The following is a 24925-nucleotide window of genomic DNA, read 5'->3' on the forward strand; positions in this document are numbered from 1 at the left end:
ATTTTAATTTTTATCTGGCTTCCCAAACTGTAATAGTCGGGGCTGAAGCATGATCTCTCTTTGTACAGTGAGATATGGAAGAGGATGTACGTAGTTACTCAGTTGGCTGGTGAGAGAATGAAGTCATTAGCAAAAGGGAGCACTCTGCTGTCAAATCTTCTATCACAGCAACTGCACTCTATCACCATAATTATATTTTTCAAATGCAAATGATAGCTTTAAGAATTCTTCCTTTGGTACATCGTTTACAGGAGCAGTTCGGTTCATATTTCTCAGTTGGAGACAAATCTCGTCAGAGGCTAAGGACAGGGGAGTCTCATCCATTATGTTTATTCCGTTTTTTCTGAAGGTGTTTATTGGGTAGAAATATGGCAAACTGCAGAGTCATATGAAGCAGCTTCCTCACCAAACAGATTATTTTGTCAGCAAAGTTGCTGTTAGGGCTTCTCATTTGAGGAGAACGACCTATGTGTAGCACGAAGGGAACGCTGGAGCCACGGCAGGGAGGGGACCGGCAGAGCCTTGCTGTCGAGTGGTGTTGCTCCACTGTTCTCAGCCACTCTGTGTTTTGAATCACTAAGAAATATGGCAGTATGCTAGATTTAGTTTTATTGTTGTTCTTTGAGGTAGAGAATTGCAGGTTGTATCAGATTTGGGGAGTGGGAAAAGCTCAGCCTAGTCATCTGCAAATCCAATTTCTTATATTCAGAGAAAACGTTCTCTTTTTTTTTTTTTCCTTGTGTCTTAGTGCAAGTACATCAATAACATTCGTACTTTCAACTTTAACATGTATCATTATTTGGCATTCTGTTTAATGATCACTGACCTTGAGAGATTACATCCCACAAACCTGCCAAATTCCCAGCTACAGTACAGGTGTACTGTCAGGTTTTATTAAAAATTTCTGTCTTCATGTCAAGTAAAATTTGGTATTCCAAATTATTGGTGTTCAGCTATTGATGGGGATTTTTTTTTTCTCCTTTTCTTCCAAATCCTCTGCTTCTCCAGGTATGAAGATGAATAATGCAGACCACTGGTTTCGATGATGCTGGGCTTTTATAACTGGATTCATTAAGGAATACAAAGAAAATTCTTACAGGGATCAATAATGGTGTCTTCTGGCTGCAGAATGCAAAGTTTTTGGTTTCTGCTCATTATCAGCTTCCTGCAGTGTACTGAAGGTAAGCTTTAGTTTATTTTTTACTTGAGTTTGCGGATGAGATGAATGGTCTGTACAATTAATTTCTGTTAGATGACTTGAAGTTTTAGGATGTCAAACTAAAAGTATCTATAGCATGTTTTAGGTTTAATTTATAAGATTCAAATTATTCTCTTTTTTAATGAAAAAAAGAAAAAATATTACTTGGTTTTGATACAGTGTGGTATGTTGAAACTGAAATGCAGTGTTCAGGCAACTGAAGTGACAGTATTAATATCCTTGATTGGTAGATGTCTTATTTTTGGGCTCTTCCTGTTTATTCTACTTTTTTCTGTTCTCATTGCACAGCCATTTAGAAGCAAAGTATAGATGTGTTAAATGTGATATATAATAACTAAAGAGTGCAAATGAAATGTCTGTTTTACTTTTCTAATTTGGCTGGCTGAAAATAAAATGCCAAACACTTCATTAAGATGAGAACTATGCAAGTTAAATTTCAGGAAATAAACCTCAAAGTGCATGCAGGAATAGCATCTACTTAAAAATATTTTTGCTTTTTTAAAAAAAGAGGGAAAAATACTTGACTGCTATCAAATTTGGTGTTTAAAATAGCTCTTAAACTAAAGATATGAGGAAGGAAAAACCCTTTTAAAAAAAGTTGTATCATCTATTCTTTATGTTTTTCTTCATAAATTCTATTTTACCCAGTTAGTCTGTCTCCCCAGCTGTTCTCTTGGCCCTTTTAATTAGAAATAGCGAAACACAAATGAATAATCAGGAAAACATGGTTTATGAGTTTTCTGGGTGTAAGAATTTTGATTGACTAGATTGCTGGTGAAAATACTGGTTTTGTAATAAAGTAGCACCTCCACGGCTTCTTACATTATTCAGCAATGAGTATATAATACGTAAGGTGTCTTTGGTACATCTGTGGCGTGATCTCACCATCTTTTCAAGCAGATACATACCTTACTCTGTCGAAATTCTTTGAATTTTAAGGTTGAATTTTCAGAGATACTTCAGCAAAGCTGCTCTGCTTCCCCCTCTCTTTTTTCCTAAATCTCTACAAACAAAAAGAATTTAATCCCGCAAAATGACAAAACCCAAGATTAAACATTTAAATATTGTATGCAGTCTTCCGCGTTCACTGTGTAATTTCCTCAGCATTTATTCTAGACCAAGAGTCGGATCTTGTGTTGTACTGACAGACAAGCTTTGCTAAAATAGGTTGTTCATATGTATGTGTGAACATACACATATATCAGGGGAGTACGCAGTAGGAGTCTTCATGAAGGTTTCTGAACATGGGGAAGTCTCATTTCACTTAAATAGCTTTCGCAGTCAGTTTCCCCCTCACTCCCCTCTTTCTTAAATATTGCCAGGCTATATTGGAAAACTGGCATTTCCCACGGCACACTGCAGATCTTGGATGGTTTCATCATTGATGGGATTTCTGATTTGGTAGCTGCTGTACTGACTGCTCTCTCGGTGTCTGTTGAGTCTGGACTTGGGTAGAATCTCACTTTATAGGAAGCTAAGTGCCAACAGCTGGAAGGTAAACTACTTTTCAGCCTCTTTCACGGGTAAGGAAGGTAAATGCGTATTAGGAGAATGGAATTATAACTCTTACGACTGGCTGGTTAGGTAATAACTTGTGTTAATTATAAATGCACTTACATTGCAAAAGCGGTTGCACTGCTTGAAATCAAGGGCTTAGGAAGCAGAGGCATCCATTTATGTTTTTTCTGAAGTTTTTAAATACTAAGGATTTTACTTATTGTAATTGTTTTGAATACCTGTATCTAGTACATTTTACAAAGATTCACATACTTGCAGTTTCATGCTGTGCGGTGCTCGAAAACATTTGAAAACAGAAAGGAAAAGCAGACAAACAACTTTCTCTGGTTTGGTTACAGTACTAAACAGCATTCTGCAAAGGGTGTTTTATCTGCTGAGTTTGGAAAGGAAAAAGTCAACAGAGAACTTCTGCAGATTGAATTTTTGCAATTTGCAGAAAGCTAATTTTCATTGTCATCTGTAATATTTCTAAGTTCATTTGGTACTGTCCCTGTTTTTCTTGCTTTTAGTAGCCAGTAGCAATCTTTTGATGCTTCAGTTGTGAATTTACTTTTTTAAAGTCTATACAAGAGCTGCTTTTTCAGCTAAAAGAAACAGGGAAGGAAATTGGGAGCAGATAACAGAATCATACCAAATTAATTGTAAATTCTTAAAATAAATGAAATATTGTGGCTCTGTATACTGGAAATGAATATTAATATAGAGTTGGCTTCCAGCCACAGAAGCAAAATGAATACTGCATTATTACACTTTCTCACAAGATTACATTGCCTTCTGCTTCAGTAATAAGAGATGCCAAGTGTAACGTGCTTTAGTAGCACTTCATGCCTGGAAGTATGAACATGAACAAAGGTTAAAATAAGAGCATCTAACTTTTGCTAGAAATAAGAAAATCTTTAATTCTCTTGCTTGGAACTTAGGGTTTTTTATAGAAATCTTGTGTGTATATGCAGGTTGTTGCGGTTGGTGGGGAGATGAAACCTGGCTGAGTTCCCTGCTGTTATATTTTAATGTTTCTGTACAGTTAAACAGAGAGAGAGAGGAAAAAAAACGATCCTGGGTGTGGACAAGTGACTCATTTGTTCATATAATGAAACATTTTCCAATCAAGATGAAGACTTCATTACTCTCACAGTGCCTTAACTGTAACTCACCAGGGAATTAGCAAGTAGGCACAGTTATACGAAGGCTGCAATTTTATTTTAGTGTCGCCTATCCAAATAGGAATTGCATCTCCAGTTAAGAAGGTCTTGGTTTTGCTTTGTTTTTCCTGCCTAGCGCAGTCCAGGTGCGGGTGCTTTTGAAGCAGCCTCTTCCTTCAGGTGAAATGAACCTGGAACGGAGGAGTGCTGGCAGCTGGAGGGAAAACCGCAGCGAGTTATTATACACTGCTGGTACATTGATCAACAGCAGGTCAATATTGTTGTGTAGAGGCTTGAAAAACATTGTTATTACCATCAACAGCAAGCATTGCTGCCCTAAGTAAGGAAATGATGAGAGGCGGGAGAAGCTGAAGTCATGAGCTTGAATATTAAGGTCATTTCGGAAGGTATTTTTCTGTCCCTTTTTCTAGCATATTCTACTGTAGGTATGTCTTTAAAACTACAATTTTATTACAAAAGGTGGACTGAAAGAGCTACCTGGGAAAGTGGTTTGAATCGAAGTTACGCAGGTAGCTGTGTGAAGCCTGGCCTCTACCGTGGCTGATTGCCTGGGGGAGACGGGAGCTTCCACCGTGGCTGCACCTCGTGGGGTCCGACCCCGTCCCACGCCATCCCACGCCGTCCCACGTCGTCCCACGTCATCCCCGCTCTCTGCTCTCGCAGAAGCTGTGGATTCATGCTCATGTTGGGCCCATGCAGTTGAGTCCCTCTTTTTTACTTACCTGTTTCCTACAAACTGTAAGAAAGGGATTACTTTTGACACCACCTCTATCTTTTTTTCTTTTTTTTCCCCCTTCCTAATTAGGTGAAATCATCCAACAAGTTAAAAATTATCTGAGAAAATACAGAAAGTCAGAGTGAGATCACACATGCCTTGTTTCCATAGCAAAGCAGAGTAAAAAGCTTATTATACATATTATTGGTTTCTCTTCAAGCAAGTTAAGGCAGATACACTAATATGCATATGAAAAAAAGATGTCAGAGCTAAACATTCTGATTAAGATTTTTTTTGGACTGTACAAGGTTTGATATTTTAAGCTTTATCTTGCTTCTGAAGTCCACCTTTCCAACTAGATTTAGATGCCTTTTGTTTTTATTCTCTTCTGCTGCTTGAGAAGCACAAGTGTTTGGGAAGCACTGAAGTAATTTTCTTTGCTTACATTTTATTTTAATCAAGGTTTAATATAATTTTGATTCATTTTATTATGAATTATTATCTATGCTTTGTCCAAAGGAAGAAGCATCATGCTTTCATTATCTATTTAATTCTATTTTCCTAAACGGCATTAATGTTGTTAAAAAAAAGCCAGCCTGTCTTTGCCTCTGAACGTACATTTTAATTAACATTACGCTGAGAAATATAAATTCCTGTGAATTCCTCTTCTGCCAGCCAAGGAGCTGAGTGTTAAATTGGAAGCAGTTTTAAGTCTATATCCAACGTTAGCTCATTTACTAAGGAAAGACATATTAAATACAGATAATGTGCATTGGGCCGCTACAAAGGTATTTGCTATTTTGGTCTATTGCTTCAGATCTTCCGCCGCCTGTGAAGGCACTCAGGGTGCCCGGGGCATATGGCACAGGTACTCAACAAACTGTACAAGCACATTGGTTTTCCTACACATTTGCTAGGAAGTATTAGTAGGATTTTGCCCAGGATATAAATTTAATAAATCTTGTACGCTGGACTTGAGAAGAAATCAACTTCTGTTAATTAGCGGATATAAGTTCTACAAGGGATGAAACCCATTACAGAGTCACGCAAGAGCAAATAGGAGCACTAATTTAATTTCTAGCTGGGGAATTTATCACAGTGAGAGCTCTGTGAGCACACAGTTAGTAGGCAACTACTTGGTTTAACAGAGGTGCCAAAGCATCCATAAGGGCACGGAGCATACTAAGGCCAGCCAGTTATTGCCCGCCCTTTGGATGGTCTCTCAAATAAGCCTTCCAATCTTCATTTTTATCATGTATACCTAATGCGTTTTATGATTCTTTAGCAAATGTTTTTTTCTTAATTGGTTAATGCAGATTGTGCAGAAGAAACTGTCTGAAGGGAGCAGTTGGGTTCCTGCAGAAAGCAACTGCTGCACTGAGTCCTGTTTTCTTTCCTGGAAGAGCACGCCAGTTTTCACTGGGATATTGTGCTGCATTCTCACCCGAGACATCTCTTTTTCCTTTTCTGAGGGAGGTGTAGGCCTAACATATCTTCTAAAAAGGAAATTGATCTAAACAGTGAGACCAAACTTCTTCTTTAAGAAGAATGTCTGGTAAACTTTTCAAGTGCGTTTCCAGATAACAGAGACTGACAGACTGTCTGGAAAAGCCAGCGATTCTTTAACGTGCTGGCAGTGAATATCCTTTCATATATTCCCTGAGCAGTGAGGTCTGCAGGATCCTGTGCTATAACATTACATTTTTGAAACCAAAACAAAACCACCACTATTTTAAAATGTAGAAGAACCATGTAGAAGAATGCATGAAGAACCATTTTAAGTACTGTACTAACAGTATATGAGAATTTGCTAGGAAATGTGAATGTAAGGGTCTTACAATTTAAGCAAAGAAAAAAGTATAAATGCGTAATTAGTATGAGATGAAGAATAGCATTACTATTTTGATATTTTGTCTTCTTCCTCAGTCACTTAAAAACGTTCTCCTTTATGAATTTTGTATGAATGACTGATTTTGCATTTCTTGAGCTCTGTATTCAGAAGAAGAAAAGAACCCCGTAACGTGTAAAACTGTTGAAGTGCAGTGTGTTGTGCTAAGGGCAGATGTTGTATTTTCAGAGCCCTCCAAGCTGTTCCTTCAGTTTGCCATCTTTCCTTGCCATGCCCTCGGTGGGTGAGGCGAGCCGTGCAGCTGGCCACTGCAACGAGAGGGGATTGACTTAACCTTCAGCTAACCTCCACTGACACCATAGCCTAAAGGGCTTTTCTTTTATTAAATATAAATCTGGGTGTATTTCAGATCAGTTTATTATGGTAAGGTACCCTTCCAAGAACACAGTAGCAGAATTTGGATATACGTGTCTATTAAAAAATGAATAGGCTTCATTAGTACTCTCTTACTAAATATGAAAATATATGTAATTTATTTTTATTAACAGTTGCATTTTTTGAAGTATTTAACGATTTTCATTTCTGTTTTATGTCAAATGGTAGAATACCATTTGCCTTAATAAGAAGGTGTTTTATATAGCTTTAACAACATTGTCTTTCTTTATATTGTACTTTTAGGTCATAGTGTAAAACAGAGGTATAAGTGCCTGAAGCATCTGATATCAGTGAATGCCTCAGCACTGGCTTTCTTATTACGTTTAGTGTCCTTATGATCGGATTATAAAAATTATCATAAAGTATAATGATTTTAGATTTAAGATTCTTTGCCAAGTACTACAAACACATAATGGGTTTTATAGTTGCAAGTACATCCATTGATGCTCATGGTCTACTTCCGTGAATAAATATTACAGGAAAGTTATACATATTATGCTCATTGCGTGTTGTATGGATGTCTTAATAGCAGCAAGTGTATGTGGCATGAAAGCACTACAGAAAAAGGAATGAACGCAAAAGCTCTAATATGTGTTTTACGTATGTATCTGCTTCCATGTTTGTGATCGTGTGCCGGGTTGTGTTATGTGAGGAAGAGGAGAGAAAACCATTCACAGGGAGGAGTTCTTGGCTTGTCTGTTCGTATTCTCGTCATAAATACACCTAATAGTATAGGAGCTCCCAACATGTTGTTTTGCAGTTGTATATGTATATCCAGTAACCTTCCTGGAAGAGACAATTAAAAATTGACTGTCCTTTTACAGTGGTTAATTAGTATCATATTTACTCATCAACATTGGTTGGTTAGAAGAACATTTCTAGTTGTTCCCTCTGATTTTTTATTTTTTTTTATTTATTATGTGACTTTGTACTTGGATAATACGGCTCTAAAGCAGCATTTCATTGTATTATCTACTGTCCAAGTATAAAATTAGGAGAAAAAAAGATAAGGAAGTAAAACACACATATATAGTAAAGCTTCATGAATAATTTTGTTGTACTTCCAGTTTTACATGGTACTTATTATGTGCCTGTGCTGGTAGAATCTCTGGGCAGATTTTTTATTTCCAGTCACTTCAAATTTGATAAAATTTCATTCTGTCAAAGCTGGATCGGCTCCAGTTTTACATTTCTATACATAGTACTAGTATATCCATTGATGGTTTGTTTGGATTGACATTTAGAATGAGACGCGTGAATGCTGAATATTTTGCCAATCATCGTTCATTTTTTGCAGGAATACTGATATTTTTACATTTTTAACACAGGATATATTTTGTGTGGGTGATTCTGTAAATAAGCCACACCTCAAATCTGAAGACATCGTGTGATAAATTGAATACACAGTTCTTCCTGATAGACAGGAGCTGAAAAAAATCCTTTTGCTTGAAGGTGTCCCAAATTCCTGCCCTTCCAGAAAGGGTCTTGAACTACTCCACTGGCTTTCAAAACCCAATTGTGCTAAAGCTCTTTGTGTTTCTGTAATCTCTATCTCCTGGCTTTCTTTTGAAGTGTAAAGAAATAGAGTTGTATGAATGTTAGCTCGGTTTGTGGGTCCTTCTTTTGATTAGGGAGATGATTCATCCATGTCCCGGTGACATTAAGACAACTCATGTAAATGTACACGAGCGTGTTGGCGGTGGTAGGGGAGATTCCCTGGTTGTTCCTCCTGAGCTTGGACCAGTCCAGGTGGTTTGGAATATTTCATTCTTTTTGTTTTTGCAATTTGTACTAGTATAATGATCACTGATGTTTTCTCGGTGTATAAAATGTGTGTAGGGGAGACTAGTTGGGAAGCAAAATGAATTTTTTTTCATCCGTTGCCTGAGCAACACATACATGTGAGAAACCCAAGGGGACCACATAACTTTCAGTCGTTGGATACGGCACTCGGCTAGTTTTATGGGGGATCTTGACGATGGAAGGAGAGCTGGCTTTTGTGTTCTCTCCTGTCGGGGATTTTGATGTCTCTCTCAGGAGTTAGGTAGTTTTGTTCTGTTCCAGCAGAAAGTACAATTAATGCAAGGTGCTGTTTGAGCGATTTTCCTGTTAAACTTCAGTTCAGTAATTCATTTAGGAAATCTAAGGAAGTTGATGCTGAAACCAAATTCTCCTATCTGCTGCATTTTTAGTTGGAAAAGCAATGAGAAATGTTTGCTTTTTAAAGACTCCAGCACTATTTTGTGTCATTTCTGTTTTAACCGTCTTCCTAGCGAGCTTCAGTCGGATTTGCCTGTTCACTACTGATCCTGTTTGACTATGCATGGGACTTGATCTGCCTTCCACAGTCTTTCACTTTAATTTCTCCTATTTGTCCCCACTGAGCTGCCCCAGTTCTTGTCTCTAACATAGGCTTGCGGATTGCCTTTAATGCTATGTCATCTTTTTTTTTTTTTTAATTATAGAATGTTACTTTAAGAATAAAGTTCCGATTTATTCTGCACCTCAGTTAACATTTACCATTCAAAGTCTGTTGGAAAAATGTGGGTTTCTGGCATAGAACTGATCGTGCTTTTTCGTGGCTTAAGATAAATATGCCTTTAGTAAACAAAACCGAACAGTTTGCTGCTTACGCTTTTGCATCATTTAATTTGAAACAGATGAAGCTGGCATGCGTGAAGAGTGAAGCATGGAAAGTACTAGAGGGCAAACGGGTGGTTTGTGATGTGGATTATTACCCATAAAGATGGATAGAGTCCACAAAACATCACTTCATGTATTAATGTACCAGCTGGAAAAAAATTAAATATATCAGCATATCATGCATAAACTGTTTGGTTTAGGCCTTCAATTCAAATCCTCCTCAGTACTAAAAAAACCCTAAATTTTCTATATCTTTATACTAGTGTAGATACAGATATATCTATCTCTTCATATATATATATATATATAAAAGTCTGGAAGCCATCCATATGTAAAATATCTTGAAGGATCTTTAATATATAGTTTTTTGTTCTGCATTGAAACTAAGTGCCGACAGAAAAAGTTGAGAAATGAATCTAACCACCAGTGTTTTTCTTTACCAGTTACACTGTAATCTTGTAATACAACAATTATTTTGTTATCTATAATAGCTGTAACAGTATAACAAGTAATTTGCTGCATAAATTATTTTGTATTTCACTCTGTTAAATCAGCAGAGTCCTAACTCAGTCCTTGCAACAATTCCAGTTATAATATGTAACCTCACCTCTTTGATGCATTATTTTCTAGCTCTTGGATTAGTTAGGGATCCATTTGGTTGCCTTCTTTTTACAGAAGGTTTTTTGCAGAATGAAGAAACACTTTCTGAATATTTGCTATTAATAGTTTCTTATGGTAAGAGCAGACTCAATGATTCTTACTTTATTTACCTCAAAGCCTCATCTGTATCCATTCTTTTTAATTCCTTTTTTTTTTTGTTTAGTTGATTTAAGAAAAATACATTAAAAAATCTAGTGACAATAACAGGGAAAAACTTTACTGAAGACAGTCTTTGGTCAAGGTGTGAATGATTGTGACCTGACCAAAATTTATTCTCTTGATCCTATTTCCATTTGGGGTAAGGGATCAGATCGTAACGGTGGGTGGGGCGGGGGAAAAAAAAAAAAAAAGGTGCATTTAAAAGCATTCAAAGATGTTAAGCAACAATAAAACTCTGTAACCATTTAAATGACAGCAGCTGACTGTTTGAATTAACTTTGTGTTTGGCTTAATTTGGGGTCCTAATTATTCCTAACTTACGTGAGTAGATTTCAATTATACAATACTGCAGGGATTTGTAGCTAAGGCAACTAAAGGAATCATTTTACATAAAGTACTTTTGTTCAACTGATTAGGCAGGTTAAAATGGAATGATAGAAAATGGGTACTCTTGTCTGATAAGGCCCAATGAATTGTTTCCAATGACACTATGAAGAAATAACACAGGGAAAGCTCATTGTTGAAGATTTTGAGAATTTTTATGCAACATGTTATATCTTGATAATGTAGTGCTAGTTGACTGCTCACAAGCGAGTGATTCTTGTGAGTTTTAACAATAGATCTATCGATAAAAAGACAGTTCACATTTTTGTGGTACCTTAGTTTGGTCTTCATGAGGTAACTTTTCCTAGAAGCTGTAGTCTAAAAGATTAATTCTTAAAAAAATTGGGTTTTTACATATTTATTTACTAATGCCAGTTAACCATTTAAATAGTCAAAACACATCATGTTTACTGCATTCTGTTTAATGTTGTAGACATGAAAACATTTTTAGACCCACAACTCTCATCTCTCATATCCCATTTATTTAAAATTGCTGTTCCATGAAAACAGTTCTCACAGTTCTCACTTATGCTACACCCTTAGATAACCTGGGGGTATTGGAGGTGAAGGAGGCATTGAAATAAAAGACCCTGGAGTCAATTTCCGTTTGTATTACCCACACAAATGTATACCCTTCATTGGGACTTAATTTTTGCACAAATTACCTGCGTAGTTTGAGCTTTAAACCAGGTATTTAAATACATATAGATATATACATTTAACAGTGTGTGCACATATGCTCAGCTGAAAATTCATTCTTAGTCTTTGAGCGTTTATGAAGACGTGACTCCTAAATTACATCTGCAGCATAGGTAGGTGTCTCCTTTTGATGATGGCAGACTAACATCCCTGGACTTAGAATGCTTATTTTTGTTTTTTCTCTGGGTTTTTCCACACTCACCTTTTTTTGGTTTCCTCAACCAGAGTACTGAAGGTTACAAGAATGCTTATTCTGCTGACTCAGGAGAACAGGCAACACAATAGCATGTCTGCAATTTAAACTGCTAAGTCTGTTTTTAGAGCTGTCAGATTTGCCCGTGTTATTTGAATATACACCTAGACCTTATAGTCAGAGACTTTAAGAGAAGCACTGTAGTTGTTTTCTGTGTATGTTGTGTTTAGGAGATCAGAACTTGAAGTAGCTCTAATGAGGTCAATGTAAGGCTTTGATGCTGTTTAAAGGGGGGAAAAAAACACCTACAAAGCATATGGTTAGGAAGTGTAACAGTAATTTCTAAATTATATCCCAAATAAATACTTTAAACATAATAATAAATTTACACAATAATAGGTCCACATGCTTCTCTTCCCTTCTCCCTGACAAATTCCAGTTTTCTGTGGAAAAGACATTTTTTGATCATATGTCTGCTGTTAACATATTAACACTACACACTTTCAATTAGTACTGCTGACAAGTTATTTAGGAAAGTCTCTGGAGCATGTGGAGATGTGTACAGCTTCTCTGTGTCAGGTGTTTGCTTTCCGAAGTGAAAGTATTAAGATTTAATTATCAGAAGATGTTTGCAGTAGGCAGTGTGCCTTTGGAAGATGGTCAAGGGCAAGGCTGCGGGTGCCCTCCTCGCAGCTGGGCAGGAGAACATCTGCGCCGGCCGCGGGAGCCGACATCACGGAGGTTGGGCACGGCTGCGCTTCTGGGTACCTGCACATCAGCGGGGGGAGCCAGATAACATTGAGCTACGATATTTTCATCTGGTGGTGATGGGGAGTGTTGAGTCCTGCTCTGTCATCCTGTCAGCTCCCTTGTGCTGGCTCTGGCACCCGTGTGGTGGCCCTGTGGTGGACTGATACGGGGAGCAGGACTGGCAGGAGACAGTCGGTCTTTTGGGAAGAAGTTTTCCCCCAGTCACCTCCCTGAACCATGTCACCCGGGCATTGGACAAGTGGGAGAGGTGTAGGTCACGGTAGAGCTGTGTGGGTAGAGGGTAAGGGTAGAGTGCTCCACCCTTAAGTAGATGAAGAAAAAAATAAAAATAGAGTGATCTGTGTGTCCTTTGGGGCTTGAGAAACCACTGTGCCAGATGAATGGGCATTTTATTGTCAGGAGAGAAAACAGGTCTAAAATGTGTCATTCTTTGTTATACTCTAGTACCAGTTTGACTCTTAACACAATTAATGCTACTCTGTGGGACTCTGTCATTTGAAGTCAGAGCATCTAGAGCCAGAACCTCCTTTATTTAGTTATGAAGATGGTGGAGGATATCCCAAATTGTCTGCGAGTGTTTCGAAGTGCAAATGTGAACACGATCTTTGTGGCTTTATAAGGGTGTGGTTAGGTAGTTGTCAGAGTTGCATCTCAGTTTTGCCCTGAAGAGGCAAACAAGATTTTTCCAAAGGACTCATTTCCCAGACGAGCTAGTCCTTTCAAAGGTGCTTTAGGGATTTTAAGATTGCGTACACTTTTACAGGAAATGTAGATTGCCTCATTGTGTCTTGGTCCTCCTAGTTGAGATTTTTTTCTTACTGCTACTCAGTATTTGAAGCTTCAGAGTGCCAAAATGCTAAAATGCACAAAGTAGCCTGCTTACAGTGGACATTCCTTAATTATCCATTGTCATTGAGTCCCTGTAGATTTATCCCAACTCATTCCTTAATTAAATACTTTTTTTTAATATCCTAAGTTATATCTTTACATTTTGGAGTGCATTACTGTGGTCATGAATCTCCTTGTCTTTTGTAGATTTTACTGTTTAAAGACATTATCATGGAGCAGATTTCTTCATCTCTCTCTTCTCGCCCCGTTTCCAGACCATTTAAGGAGTATGCTGAGTAACACCGTGTCCTTGTAAACTTTGTCATCCTGTTTCTCTCCCTCCGTCCTCTCCATCATCCTTTTCTGATAATCTACGCCACCTCGCAAACCTCAGCTGTGCAGAGGAAATCATTCAGCTTCTCTGCATTGTCTTCATTAGCCTTGGTCACCTAATTCAGCAAACTCGTCACTTCTCACACAAAAGTAGGCTTCCTACTTTTGTTGTACTTAAGGAATTTCTGGTTATGAAATCATTGGAAAAACACCTGTGAGTTTAAGATGTGCACAGAATATAGGCCTGGAAAAATATCCCAGAGTCAGGAGACAAAATCAGTCATATTTTGCCGGTTTCATTAAATGAATACAGTGATACAAGTCATAGTGCCAGATACTTTTCTTTAATTTTGCAGGAGTTATAAATTTTGCTATATCTAATTGCAGCAAACTTTTCCTGCTCAGCAGATTTTTCTTCTTGCTGAGCAAGTAGTGTGTTTATATGAATGATACTTGGGTATGTGAACTTGGTTTATGGATGTTTAAGGGCTTCTAATTTTCTCTTTAAAGTCAAACTTAATTTTCTTTCTTTTTTCTTTTTTTTTTTTAATGAAAAGATTTTATGGCCAACACATGCCCCATGAGAAAAGGAAGAAGTTACAGATGGTCCAGAGGAGAGGGTCTGCTTCATACATAAAAACTTCATGTCAGCATTTCAACAGAGCATTTTCTTAGGGTATCTCTGTTATCACTGAGACTTTCACATTGACAAGCATATGGGATGTAGTGCTGAATGTGTAAATTGAAATGATCGCATCTAGCATTTCCCTCTACCAGGTGCCAGCTTGCTGCTGCAGCTCTGCTCTTAATGTTGAAGGAGGAGTGCTAGGAATAGTTCCATTTGCTAATTACCTCTTATCTGCAGTACATAGTCCTTGGGCAAACAGCTTACCCAGGTGTTTTTGAGAACACCTATCTGGACAGCGCAGGATTGCAGGTGGTCCGTGGTGACAGTACAGCGTGCACAACGTGTAAGACATCTCCATCCATCTGTGTATGTGGGTTTTTTTTTTTTTTAAGTCTTCAGTGAAGAACAGAAGACAAATTTGAGAGAATTTTTCTGCCTTTATAAAATTTGTCAGTGTGAAAAGCAGAAGACTGCTGTTTCTCAGCCCAAGAAAAATGTGTGCATGTGTTTGTTATGTTGGAGTTTTTTTGATAACAAACCTGATTGTCCTGTCCTGTGATTTCAGCAGAAAGTATGCACATACCAGTAAGAGTTTTGCAGGGACCTGCAAGTTAAAATAAATAGAATGTGGTGGTTTAAGGAAGTGGTAGAGTCTAAATTGCCTTTCAGTACTCCTTTTCCAGGATCCGGTTTAACAGGATTATATAATTTTACTAATACCGCTTTGATCTGTCATTTATACAAAAAAGGCAGGCTTTCCAAAGCATTTGCCTTACATGTTCTTTTTGGGCTAGACTTAATCACTTGCAGAACTGATAATATTTTCTCATTCTTTAAGAATTCATATTACAGTCTTACGCTTAATATGACTGTGGTTTGAGTACGGAATGGTAAAAGGAGCCTTTTAATTCATAATCCAGTAATTCAGACAGTTAAATTATGCCTTCCTTTACCTGATATTTATTAAAATGAATCCAAAGAAACTTCAGAAGTGTTGATGTCATCCAGTTGCCCTTCTAGGTTTCTTTAATGCTGTTTATAGAATAGATACAGTCCTTACTATGAGTAAGTGCAACATCTGTCTCTTTACGATTTCTCCTTGCATTTTTCCACACTTCTCATAAGACTTACAATTTTCATTCTCAGGCATTCTATACAGTCCAAAATTCATGATGTTCACTTGAGCATCTCAGTTATATATGTATGCCCCAGACAATTTTATTAGTAGTTGCACCTTCACGCTGGTTTTATTTCTTGCCTTTATTCTGCAAGTTAATATTTACTAGCACTCAGGAGTCGTTATATAGTAACTTGTTAATTAAAAAAAAAACAAACAAAGCTAAGAAAAAAAAACCCAAACAAAAAACAACCTAAAGCAAAAAAAAAAAAAACAACCTAAAGCAAAAAAAAAAAAAAAAAAAAAGCAAGCCTGATGGATGACAATACCGTTCTTTAGAATTGTAAAACTCAGACCAGAGTTTGGAATCCCGATGAAGAAAACTTAGTTACTAATGATGCACTCTTTAAAACCAGTTATGAAGAGTTAATAAATATTTTAATACATTGTGATTGATAATTACAGAATCTAACAAATCAACAGGATTTTTTTAACTAGCTTGAAAATGACTCCTACCATCTCTTGATGCTCTCATGTTGAGCTCATGCTGCTGTATGATAATTTGTGTTTAAAAATAATGGGTTTAAGTGTATTCAGAAAACATTAGCATCGACCCCAAAGCCTATTTTAAAGGATCTCAGGTTGTTTCCAAGGTTAATTCTCATACAGTTCTGTGAAAAGAAATCCATGCATATCTCTGTCTTCCTTTCTTTCATTTCCTCTGTAACCTATTTGGTTTGCAATGTTACTGCAAGAAAACAAGGAGGTTGTGTTTCAACAGCTGTGAAAAATTGCCATTTCATTATCACTTTGAGTAGGAGTAAAACTGATCAAGGTAATAACTCTAGTTAATACATGAGGCAAGGCTGACAATTATGGGTGTATGGCTGAATGTGTTAGGTGACTAACTTCTGTTTCACTCAGGGAGATTTAGGTGCCTTAAAAACCTTAAAAAATATAGCGCTTGATAAGAATTCTCACTTAACCAAGAAATGCTTCCTCATAAATGGATGATTTTCTCTCTGCCTTTGTTTAGATTAGGAAGACTAATCAAATTTAGGTCACATTTATGTCATGCACAGATTACGCTGAATTAATCAGTTTCCTTTCACTCTTGCCTTGCCTGTTTTCACCCCCTGCTATACTTGTGCTGGTCCCGGTGCTAACCTTGGAGGGGCGCTGGGGGGCTCAGCAGAGGCAGCTTGCTGCAGGATGGGGTTGGCTGGTACATTCCTCTTCCCTGCTTCTCCATCTTCTGCATAAGTTTCTGGGGAAGAAAACATAATTTTGATAGTAGAAAAGAACAGCTACATGCATCCATTGAGTTTTATGTCCCCCCTGCTAAATCCTGGTCTTGCATTAGCAAACTGGTTCTAAGTAAGTTTCCTAATTAGAAGAAAAAAAAAACCAACCAAACTGAAAATGACAGAAAATTTTAAAAAGACAAAAAAAGTAGCTTGCAAGCTTGGGAAGGTGTGCAGTAGAGAGTGTAGCCCAGCTCTCCACTGCACAGTGTCCTCGGAACATTTTGTGAATAGTTAACTTTAAGTGCTGTTGTGTTAACATTTCTTCATTTTATAAATTAGTAAGTCACGGAACGAAAGGTCAAGTTACTTGCCCTAAAATACGGAGGGAGTAAACACTGGAACCCTGATGAGCATTCAGAGGTCCTTTCCCCTCAAACTAAGCATGCTAAAGGAAACATTATTTTAAAAATAAATTAATTTGCTTACAGTCAAGTCATTTCCTCTGGCATCTGTTGCATAAAATATACATTCATAGATGAACAGTTTTGACTAAAAACTCAGCAGGTACCAAAAGGATATTTATAAATAGACAAATATATCTCTTTTTGCATCTTATGGGTGGGAAATTATTCTGAATCTGTAGTCCTAAAAGGAATGAGCCTGGAATAATACCTAAACGTGCAGTTACTCTATGCAAATCAGACTGCCTTAAAAATCAGTGTGTGGGTTTTGATGTAATGGATTAGATCTTTGTCTTCTCTTTGCATATCTAAACTATTGGCAATGCATGTTTCTGTTAGTGCCAATCTAAAGTAAAATAAATATTCATGATAATTGGATCCAGCTCCCTAAAATTAATTTAAACTTTCTCCATGTGCTTAATCTGTATTGTTTTCTGTCTCTGAGTTTGTAGGCAGCAATTCAGCGAACTCAGAGAACAATTAACTTCTCAAAGAATTTTTTCAATCAATTAACTCTAATTTAAATCTTAATCTGATTCTGGAGGTAGAATTGTCTGGCTAATTTGTTAAGACTGGGGTTTACTTGAAATGCAACAGCAGCACTGGTCAGTTTGCTCCATGGACTTCGGGAGCTTAAAATGGGTGTCCCCGTTTCTATATGAATTCAGTCCCGGCAGTGGTCTGAATGGGGGGTGCTCCTCCTCCGCCCCAGCCCCGACTGCGGGTTCCCCCTCCCCTGGTGGCCCTGTGCTGCCAGGAGCCGGGGCTCGGCCCCATCACGGCGCTGGCCCCCATTGTGTCCCAGCCCTGGGGGTGGCGCGAGGGGCTGGGTGTTGATGGGGACATGGCGGAGAAGACAGGACTACCTCTTTCTGTGGTGGTGCAGGTTTATGATGGATCAAATTAGCTCTGAAACTATTTCCTCAATCTTCTGTTGATGTCCTATTTTCTACAAAACTTCAGTTTTCTGTTCCAAGAGCCTGGTATTTTTAAAAGTGCTGATGTGCTTAGAGATGGAGGCAATGGCTTCATTGTTGGTGCACGCTGTAGGTTCTTAGGTGTTCTGAAAAGTATGTTTATGGATGCTATTAGGCATTGTGTCTGCATTTTAGGTGCCTAAAATCTAGTCATGGGATACTGTGACAGTGGCACTTTCCAGCCCTTGTTTCTGCTGAAGTGCATTAACCAGAGGGAAATAAGTAAATAGCAAAGACCAAATAGCATCTCCCACCTAGGAATTTATTTCAGGCCTCTGAATAACTCACCTTGTTCAAGGGGTCACTTCTTTAGGTGACTCCTAGACCAGGAAAAACAGGATTTTTCAGAGGATACCTCCAGGCCAGGTAAGGCCCCAGACCTTTCAACTCTGATTTTCATTACAATGGCTTCCCCAGCCCAGGCATGAATAGACATCTGGGAAACCGATCTGTTCGCCCTGCGATAGCCTGGGCAGAAAGTCAGATCAGCCGTTTCTTGTCTTCTGATATTTGTTGTAGCTGATTCATAAGTTTTACCGTGAGATTTATGAGCTCAACTGGGATTGATCATGTAGAAACAAACTGGATTCAGGGAAAACTGGACACTAAAACGTGATTTTTTTCTCATTTCCAAAGCTTGTAATGGAAAAACGTGCCTCTCAATGAACCAAATTGGAAATATTCGTAGTGAAATATTTTCTCCTGGAAAAAGTTTGAGTGATTTTAAGAATAACATTTATGACATCATATGTTAAACACTAATTCTTAAACAGATGAAACAGTTGTTCAAATACAACTTCAATGTATCATGTTAAGCAAGCTAAATTTCTATATCCTGTAATTCAGATTTAGTATTGGTCTTTAGTGCTATACTGTGTTACATTGTGTAACTGCAGTATAATGATTATTTGAAGGATAGGTTTTTTTATTTACCAGCTTTTTTGCTAGAATGCTTGTTTTTTTTGGATCAGCTTTAGAACATTAAGATTACATTCACACTCTGTTTTTGTAGAAAATATATATATATATAGGGAGATAGAGGTTGAGCTATAGAAACAAACTCTTCCATTGTTTTCATCATCAACTTATAATCTCCTTTGTTATGTCAATAACCAAAAAGCATTGAAACACATTATTGAGCAGTTCAGTGTCGCTGTTCTCAAGTATCTTCTCATGATTTGATTATTCATATGGCAAGCTCTTGGTGCCAAGGCATGGCGTTTTTTAGATACAGGTTGCCCTGTACCATGCAGAAGAGGCTAGATTCACGCGGAAGGAAATAGATTCCTTTAGGACATGTAGGAAATACTTAACAGCAAGATTTTCTTTTTGAATTGTTTTATTTTAAGACACATGAACTGTATTCTTTCACCTCTTAACACAGCATATTTTCTGTTATCAGAGCTTAATGGATACAGATCCCAACAAAGAAACTGGATGTTACAACAGTACTGGAGTTGTATGCTATAGTAAATTTTGAATCTCATTTGAATGAAACCCGATTCCTTGAGGCAAGGAGAGTGGTGTCCTACTTAATTGCATTTTTTAAAAATAAATTTTTACTCCAGAAAGCAGGAGGGAAAAAATACAAATTTCTACAGCCATATTCGATATGACTGATGCTGGAAATTGTGGAAGGCACTGATGCCTGATAGGAGACTAAGATATTCCACTTTGATCGAAGGGAGAGGAAGGTAGCCCTGAGCAAGTGCTGTGAGCAGCCCTGGGGGGACTCCATCTTTAACAAAGGAACAGAGGAAATGTAGCTTCGAGTAACTCTCTGAAGCAAGTTAGCTATGGGTAGAGGAGGAGCTCGAAAACCTGCCAAGTGAACCAAGACAGTGCAAGAGCTAGGAAGGGTTTCCTTAGGAAGCCAGCTCTAAAATTTTGCTTTTATATTTTACATTTCTTGCTTAACTCCTCCCAATTTTGTAGTCAAGAATGTGGCCCTTTTGCACTTTTCAATGTTTAAAAATGTTTATCTCCCCAACATGTACAGGGAGAGTCCGGGGCATGGGACTGGCAGCGGTGGGATGCATTTCCTGCTAAGCTGCTAGCGTCAGCCTGGTGAGTGGTGGTGTGAGCGGTGGGCAGCAGGATGATGCTCCCCTGGCTGATGCCGTGCAGGCAGCAAGGTGTCCCATTTGGTGAGAGGCAAGGCAAGATGATGCTGCAGGGTGGGAGGAAGAAAATACTTCTGATGCAGGAAAACCTGCAGCCACGCAGTCCAAATAATTGTGCCCCAGAGACATTTGTAACGAGTAATACACAGTTTCTCACATGGAACACTAAAATAATAAAAACCAAATATTGTACAGATTTTCTAGTTAATTTTTGTGAGGTTGAAAATATTTTTAAGGTGTCTGAGAGACTAAAGCCGGTAGCCACCCACTCCAGGTTTCTCCACAGTGATATGCTTGAGAGAGGGATCAATCCAAAAAAACTCCAAAGAAAAACATTTAGCCATGTGAACACAGTGTACTTTTAAAGAAAGAGTAAAAACAACAGAATTAGCACTACAAGTAAAATATTTGCCTGTAATGTTTTTTTTTTTTTTTTATGATGTCAAGACTTGTTGATGCTTTAAGGGGTTAGAAATGTTAACGTGTATCTTGCATCTCTCTGAATTGGGTTGTTAGTGGTAATAATCTCACGAGAGATCTGAACCCTCTCAATTCCTTATCGTCTTCAGGAGTTTCATTTTCTTTCTAATTTCCCCTTCAGCTGTTGTTCTCTATTTCTGGCTTGTCTACAATTAAAAAAAAAAAAAATGTTTTTAGAACTCGCTTCTTGTTAATCCCTTTCTTTTGCAGTGTTTCCCTTTGGGGCAATTCTTAATCTCCCAGAAGCATCAAGGCATTCAAGTTACTGTTGGTTTAGTGGCCAGTCCAGATAAGAGAGCATTCTTTAGCGCATGTTCTTGTGTCTTTTCTCCCCCTTCATCCAGTGGGATTGTGGATTTCTAGAAAGCTTTGGAGTTGAGGCTGCAGATGTGTTCAGCTGGTAGTCTCTGCCACCCACCACCCTTCCTTATTTCCTTGCCAATTCAAACAGTACTTCCCAGATTTTCTTAATGAAATTCATTTCACCTTACTCAGCCTAACATAGTAGAGGGATGTATTAATTTAACCTAGAAACTCGATCTGTGAGTTATCTCAGATCTATCAGCTTAGGTGCTTGTTGGGACTTGGATCTGAGTTGCAGGAATGAAAATTTCTTGCCAGAAATTTTAACTGCAGTCTCTAGGCATAGCTAGCATTGTCGAAATATGAAAGAATTAAGTTGTCTCATTACTCTTCACTTTGCAGGGGTGAGAAGTGTGTCAGCACCTTCCTATAATGAGTAGAAGCATTTAAGATTAGGTATATTTTTTTCTTATTACTTAAACTTAATCTCTTCCCCAGGTGCTTATTATTTTTTGTCGTCTTTGCCTGTTTAAGACTCCCACTGAAATAAATAAGCTGTGCTCTGCATCTGGGGACAGTGCTTGGCCCTTTGGAAGTATTTTGCTGTAGGCTCTCTGCTGCTGTGGTACTAGTCTCATAATTCGAAATTCTGCATTTTAAACCATAAGAAAACTGAAAAAGGAAAAAAAAATAAGACATGACTATGAAGTTTTTTTGTCAGTATGGAAAGTGTGGTTCTCTCGTTAACGTTGTTAATGCAGTTAGTGAGGAAAGAACACGGCTGAAACAAAGATATGTATCAGTAAAATGCAAAATAATGGCATCAAGGTAGTAAAAGAAAATAGTTACTGAGGTATAGTTTATTTTTAAAATTAAGGCATCAAAGTTTTTTAAAAATTGTGATTTTTTACATAATTACATACACGTTGCCAGCATTTCAGTGAAGACAACGTTTCCTGAAACAAAACACACCATTTATACAGGCTGTTGAAAACTCAGCTCTCAAATTATTCTGACTTCAGCGGTATGAATTACGCATATAAGCAGAGCCTTTAACATAAAATGACTGGAGCACCGGCATCATCTTTCATCTCCTTTCCCTTCCCTGTCTCACACTTACTCCTTTGTTTTAAAAAGGTCGTATCTGTTAGTGTAAATGGTCTTGTACACCGGTATGAATAATACTGGAAGGGAAAGGCAAAGGAATTTCTATTATGGAGAATTATCAATACTTGTTGGCTTGTCTGTATTTCAATTATTATTAATTAAATTAAATCCTTCAACTGCTGAGAGTAATAGAAAACTGAGATTATACTCATCTGCGATTAAAATAAGCCATCGTGACCACTTAAAAAAGCATCCTACCCTTCTCCCCCACCCCTGGGACCTGTTTCCAACTTTAGTTTGCCCCTCCCTACAGAAATGTGGTCTGAACCCTGATCAGTTATGCAGCATGGGTGATCCACTCACACTGTAAAAAAAAACACAACCAAAACCCACACCACAAAAAAACAAAATAAGGGAGGAGCAAAGATGAAAGCCAAACTATTTTTCCCCCTGTTTCGTTTGGGTTTTTTTTTGGGGGTGGTTTTTTTTGTTGTTGTTTTGTTGGGGTTTTTTTTGTGTGGTGATGCTCATTTATGCCATTTGAAAAGACCTCCTCGGTCTTTTTAAACTCAGTTTCTAGGAGGACAATCAGATTTTGCCAATGCAATGCGATATGAGAAGACAAATTGAAGGATAGACCCCATGATATTTTTTACTTCCACTTTTGGGAGGAAATGAGAGATTTTTATGGCCCTTTTTATTTAAGGAGAAAAATAGAACCCAGGTTGGATTTGATGTTGTAAGTATTCCCTTGCTTATAGTTTTGAGGTATTATCAGTTTTTATCGGTGGATTTAATTTCCATGGAGTAAAATCGGTGCTAATTTCAACATGTGGCAGGCTACTGTAATGTTATTTCTTTTGCTGTTTTACAGTTTCTTTTTCTGTTCTACTGCTTGATTACTTCTATTGTAAACCCACAAAACAGCTGGCATAATGTGCAGATTAAAATTACACTTTTACAAGAATGACGAAGTGTTAAACTACTTTTACTCTGACATTTTGGGCAGCTAGATTTTAATTATTTGACTAAAGTTGTTAATTCAGCTCAATAAAAGCTATATCCACATGATAGATGTAGATGTCAAAATGCCACAAAGGGTTCCCCGTCTTTGATTAGAGGTGTTACTATGATGTTAAACCCAGATTACAAGAGCATCTTAAATTCTATTGATTCTGTCATCCTTCTTTCTAATGTGCTGTTCAAAATCAATGTTTAAAAAAAAAAAAGAAAAAGGCGAAGAATGACACTATATTCCCCCCCTAGACCTGGTGGTTTCTCTTTAAGTTACCAAGAGACAGTCCCCACGTCTTTCAGTCAAGAAAAGACTCGATGAAACAGGGATTTAGTCTGACTTGGCTGTCTTGCTTTAAGTTTCATTTTGTTATACATGCTTCACCCATCTTGGGACGTTGTATCAGAGCATGTGCTTGGGGGATGCAGCTGTCAAGCATTATTCCAGATAAACAGAGCCCAAGCTACATCCTATCAGAGAAACTGTCCAGAAAATCAGATACTGCTTCTTTCGGGGTTAGCTTGACTTTTGCTTACATGCGGCACAAAAGAGCTTACAGAGAGGAAACACAGTCCTTGGCACGTTTTGACTAGTTGCAAATTCATGAATACTCTGTATTCTGCCTTTGTTTAAGGCTTAGTCCTTATGACCCCAAGCGTTCAGTTATTCCCTTCCCTTTCCATTACCTTGCTCTTCTTTTCTCAGGGAGATAACAATGGTAATTTTCCTATGCAAATGATACAATTCTTAATGGCAATGTTCTTTAAAAAAGAATCGGTAGTATTTTAGGAATAAGAAAAGAGTAAAGAAAGAGGAAAGCTATCAGTGTCTATGGGAGTAATCCTGCAGAGGACAGGTCATACAAAGTGGTCCAATCTTTTCCTTTAAGTGAGTCTTCCAGTGTGTTTTTTTTGAACCTTAAGGGCATAACCTTCTTAGAAGGAATAGTTTAAGTCACAGCTTACAGGATAAATATACGTATCAATTTTTAGCATTTGAAGGTAGAAGTGCAGTTAGGGAATGAGATGTCTACTGTATCAAGCAGAACATTTTGCTTTTAACGTATGGGGTTGTAATCTTAAAATTCTGTCTCCTGTACAGAAGAATAAAAACCAAATCTTATTCAGTTCACACTATCCTGCTTAAAAGTAAAACTTTTGCAATCCAATTTTCTTCCTAACAAACAAATATTAAAATCAGCATCTTTTACTTTTTAAAATTTCTATTACATAGGAATTCTGCAGAAACATAATGTAAATGTTATGTACTGTGACTTGGCATTTATTGCATTTCAAATTTTATGCCTCAGATGGAAGGCTTAAATAGGAATTAAGACAAAATGATTTTTTGTTTTCCATTTAAGTAGTTGCTGGGAAAGAGGGAATAGTCTGAAAAAACCGTCTTGTAATCATGAATTAGAATGAGTTATGCCAAGTAGCTGTGGAGGCCATTTAGTATTTCAGAAACACAGCAGGGGAGCTTTTTTAAACGACATAATTAAAAACAACGGATGATATAGGCTGTTATGGATCTTAGGTCCCAGGCTTCCAGAATAATTTAAGTTCCTCTAAAATACCTCTTGCTGTTGTTGCCTATTAGCATTTGTGCGGTATTTCCCTTTAGTCAATATATTCGAACGCAGAGATTTCTGTGGGTCACTACTGTGTTGGTTGCTTCCATAATATTGTGGTCAAATATTGTTTGTTTGGTTTTAGATAACAGACCTTTTGAGAGAACATTTGAATAATATTAATGAGTTTTGCTGTTTTGAAAGCATTACCTTAACTAGGAGAACAACCACACCGTGTCAGTGTAGGTGAAGTTAATTCTATTGTTATAAATGACAAAGTTGTTCAACTGACTAAAGGTCACTATTTTTCTTCACTGGTTACTAAATT

At 37.6% G+C, this 24925-nt stretch overlaps 1 protein-coding gene across 3 annotated transcripts in view; it reads left to right on the plus strand.

Moving 5' to 3' along the window:
* Positions 1-612: 612 nt before the first annotated feature.
* Positions 613-24925, plus strand: part of LPHN2 (latrophilin 2) — a 128426-nt gene continuing 104113 nt past the window's right edge. For all 3 annotated transcript variants that reach the window (XM_009884700.1, XM_009884701.1, XM_009884702.1), the window contains exon 1: positions 613-1181. In XM_009884700.1, coding sequence (XP_009883002.1) covers positions 1109-1181 — 73 coding nt within the window. In that variant the 5' untranslated portion in view covers positions 613-1108. The remainder of the gene's footprint in view (positions 1182-24925) is intronic.

The sequence above is a fragment of the Charadrius vociferus genome, unplaced genomic scaffold (genome assembly GCF_000708025.1).
Source record: "Charadrius vociferus isolate BGI_N301 unplaced genomic scaffold, ASM70802v2 scaffold163, whole genome shotgun sequence".
NCBI lineage: Eukaryota > Metazoa > Chordata > Aves > Charadriiformes > Charadriidae > Charadrius > Charadrius vociferus.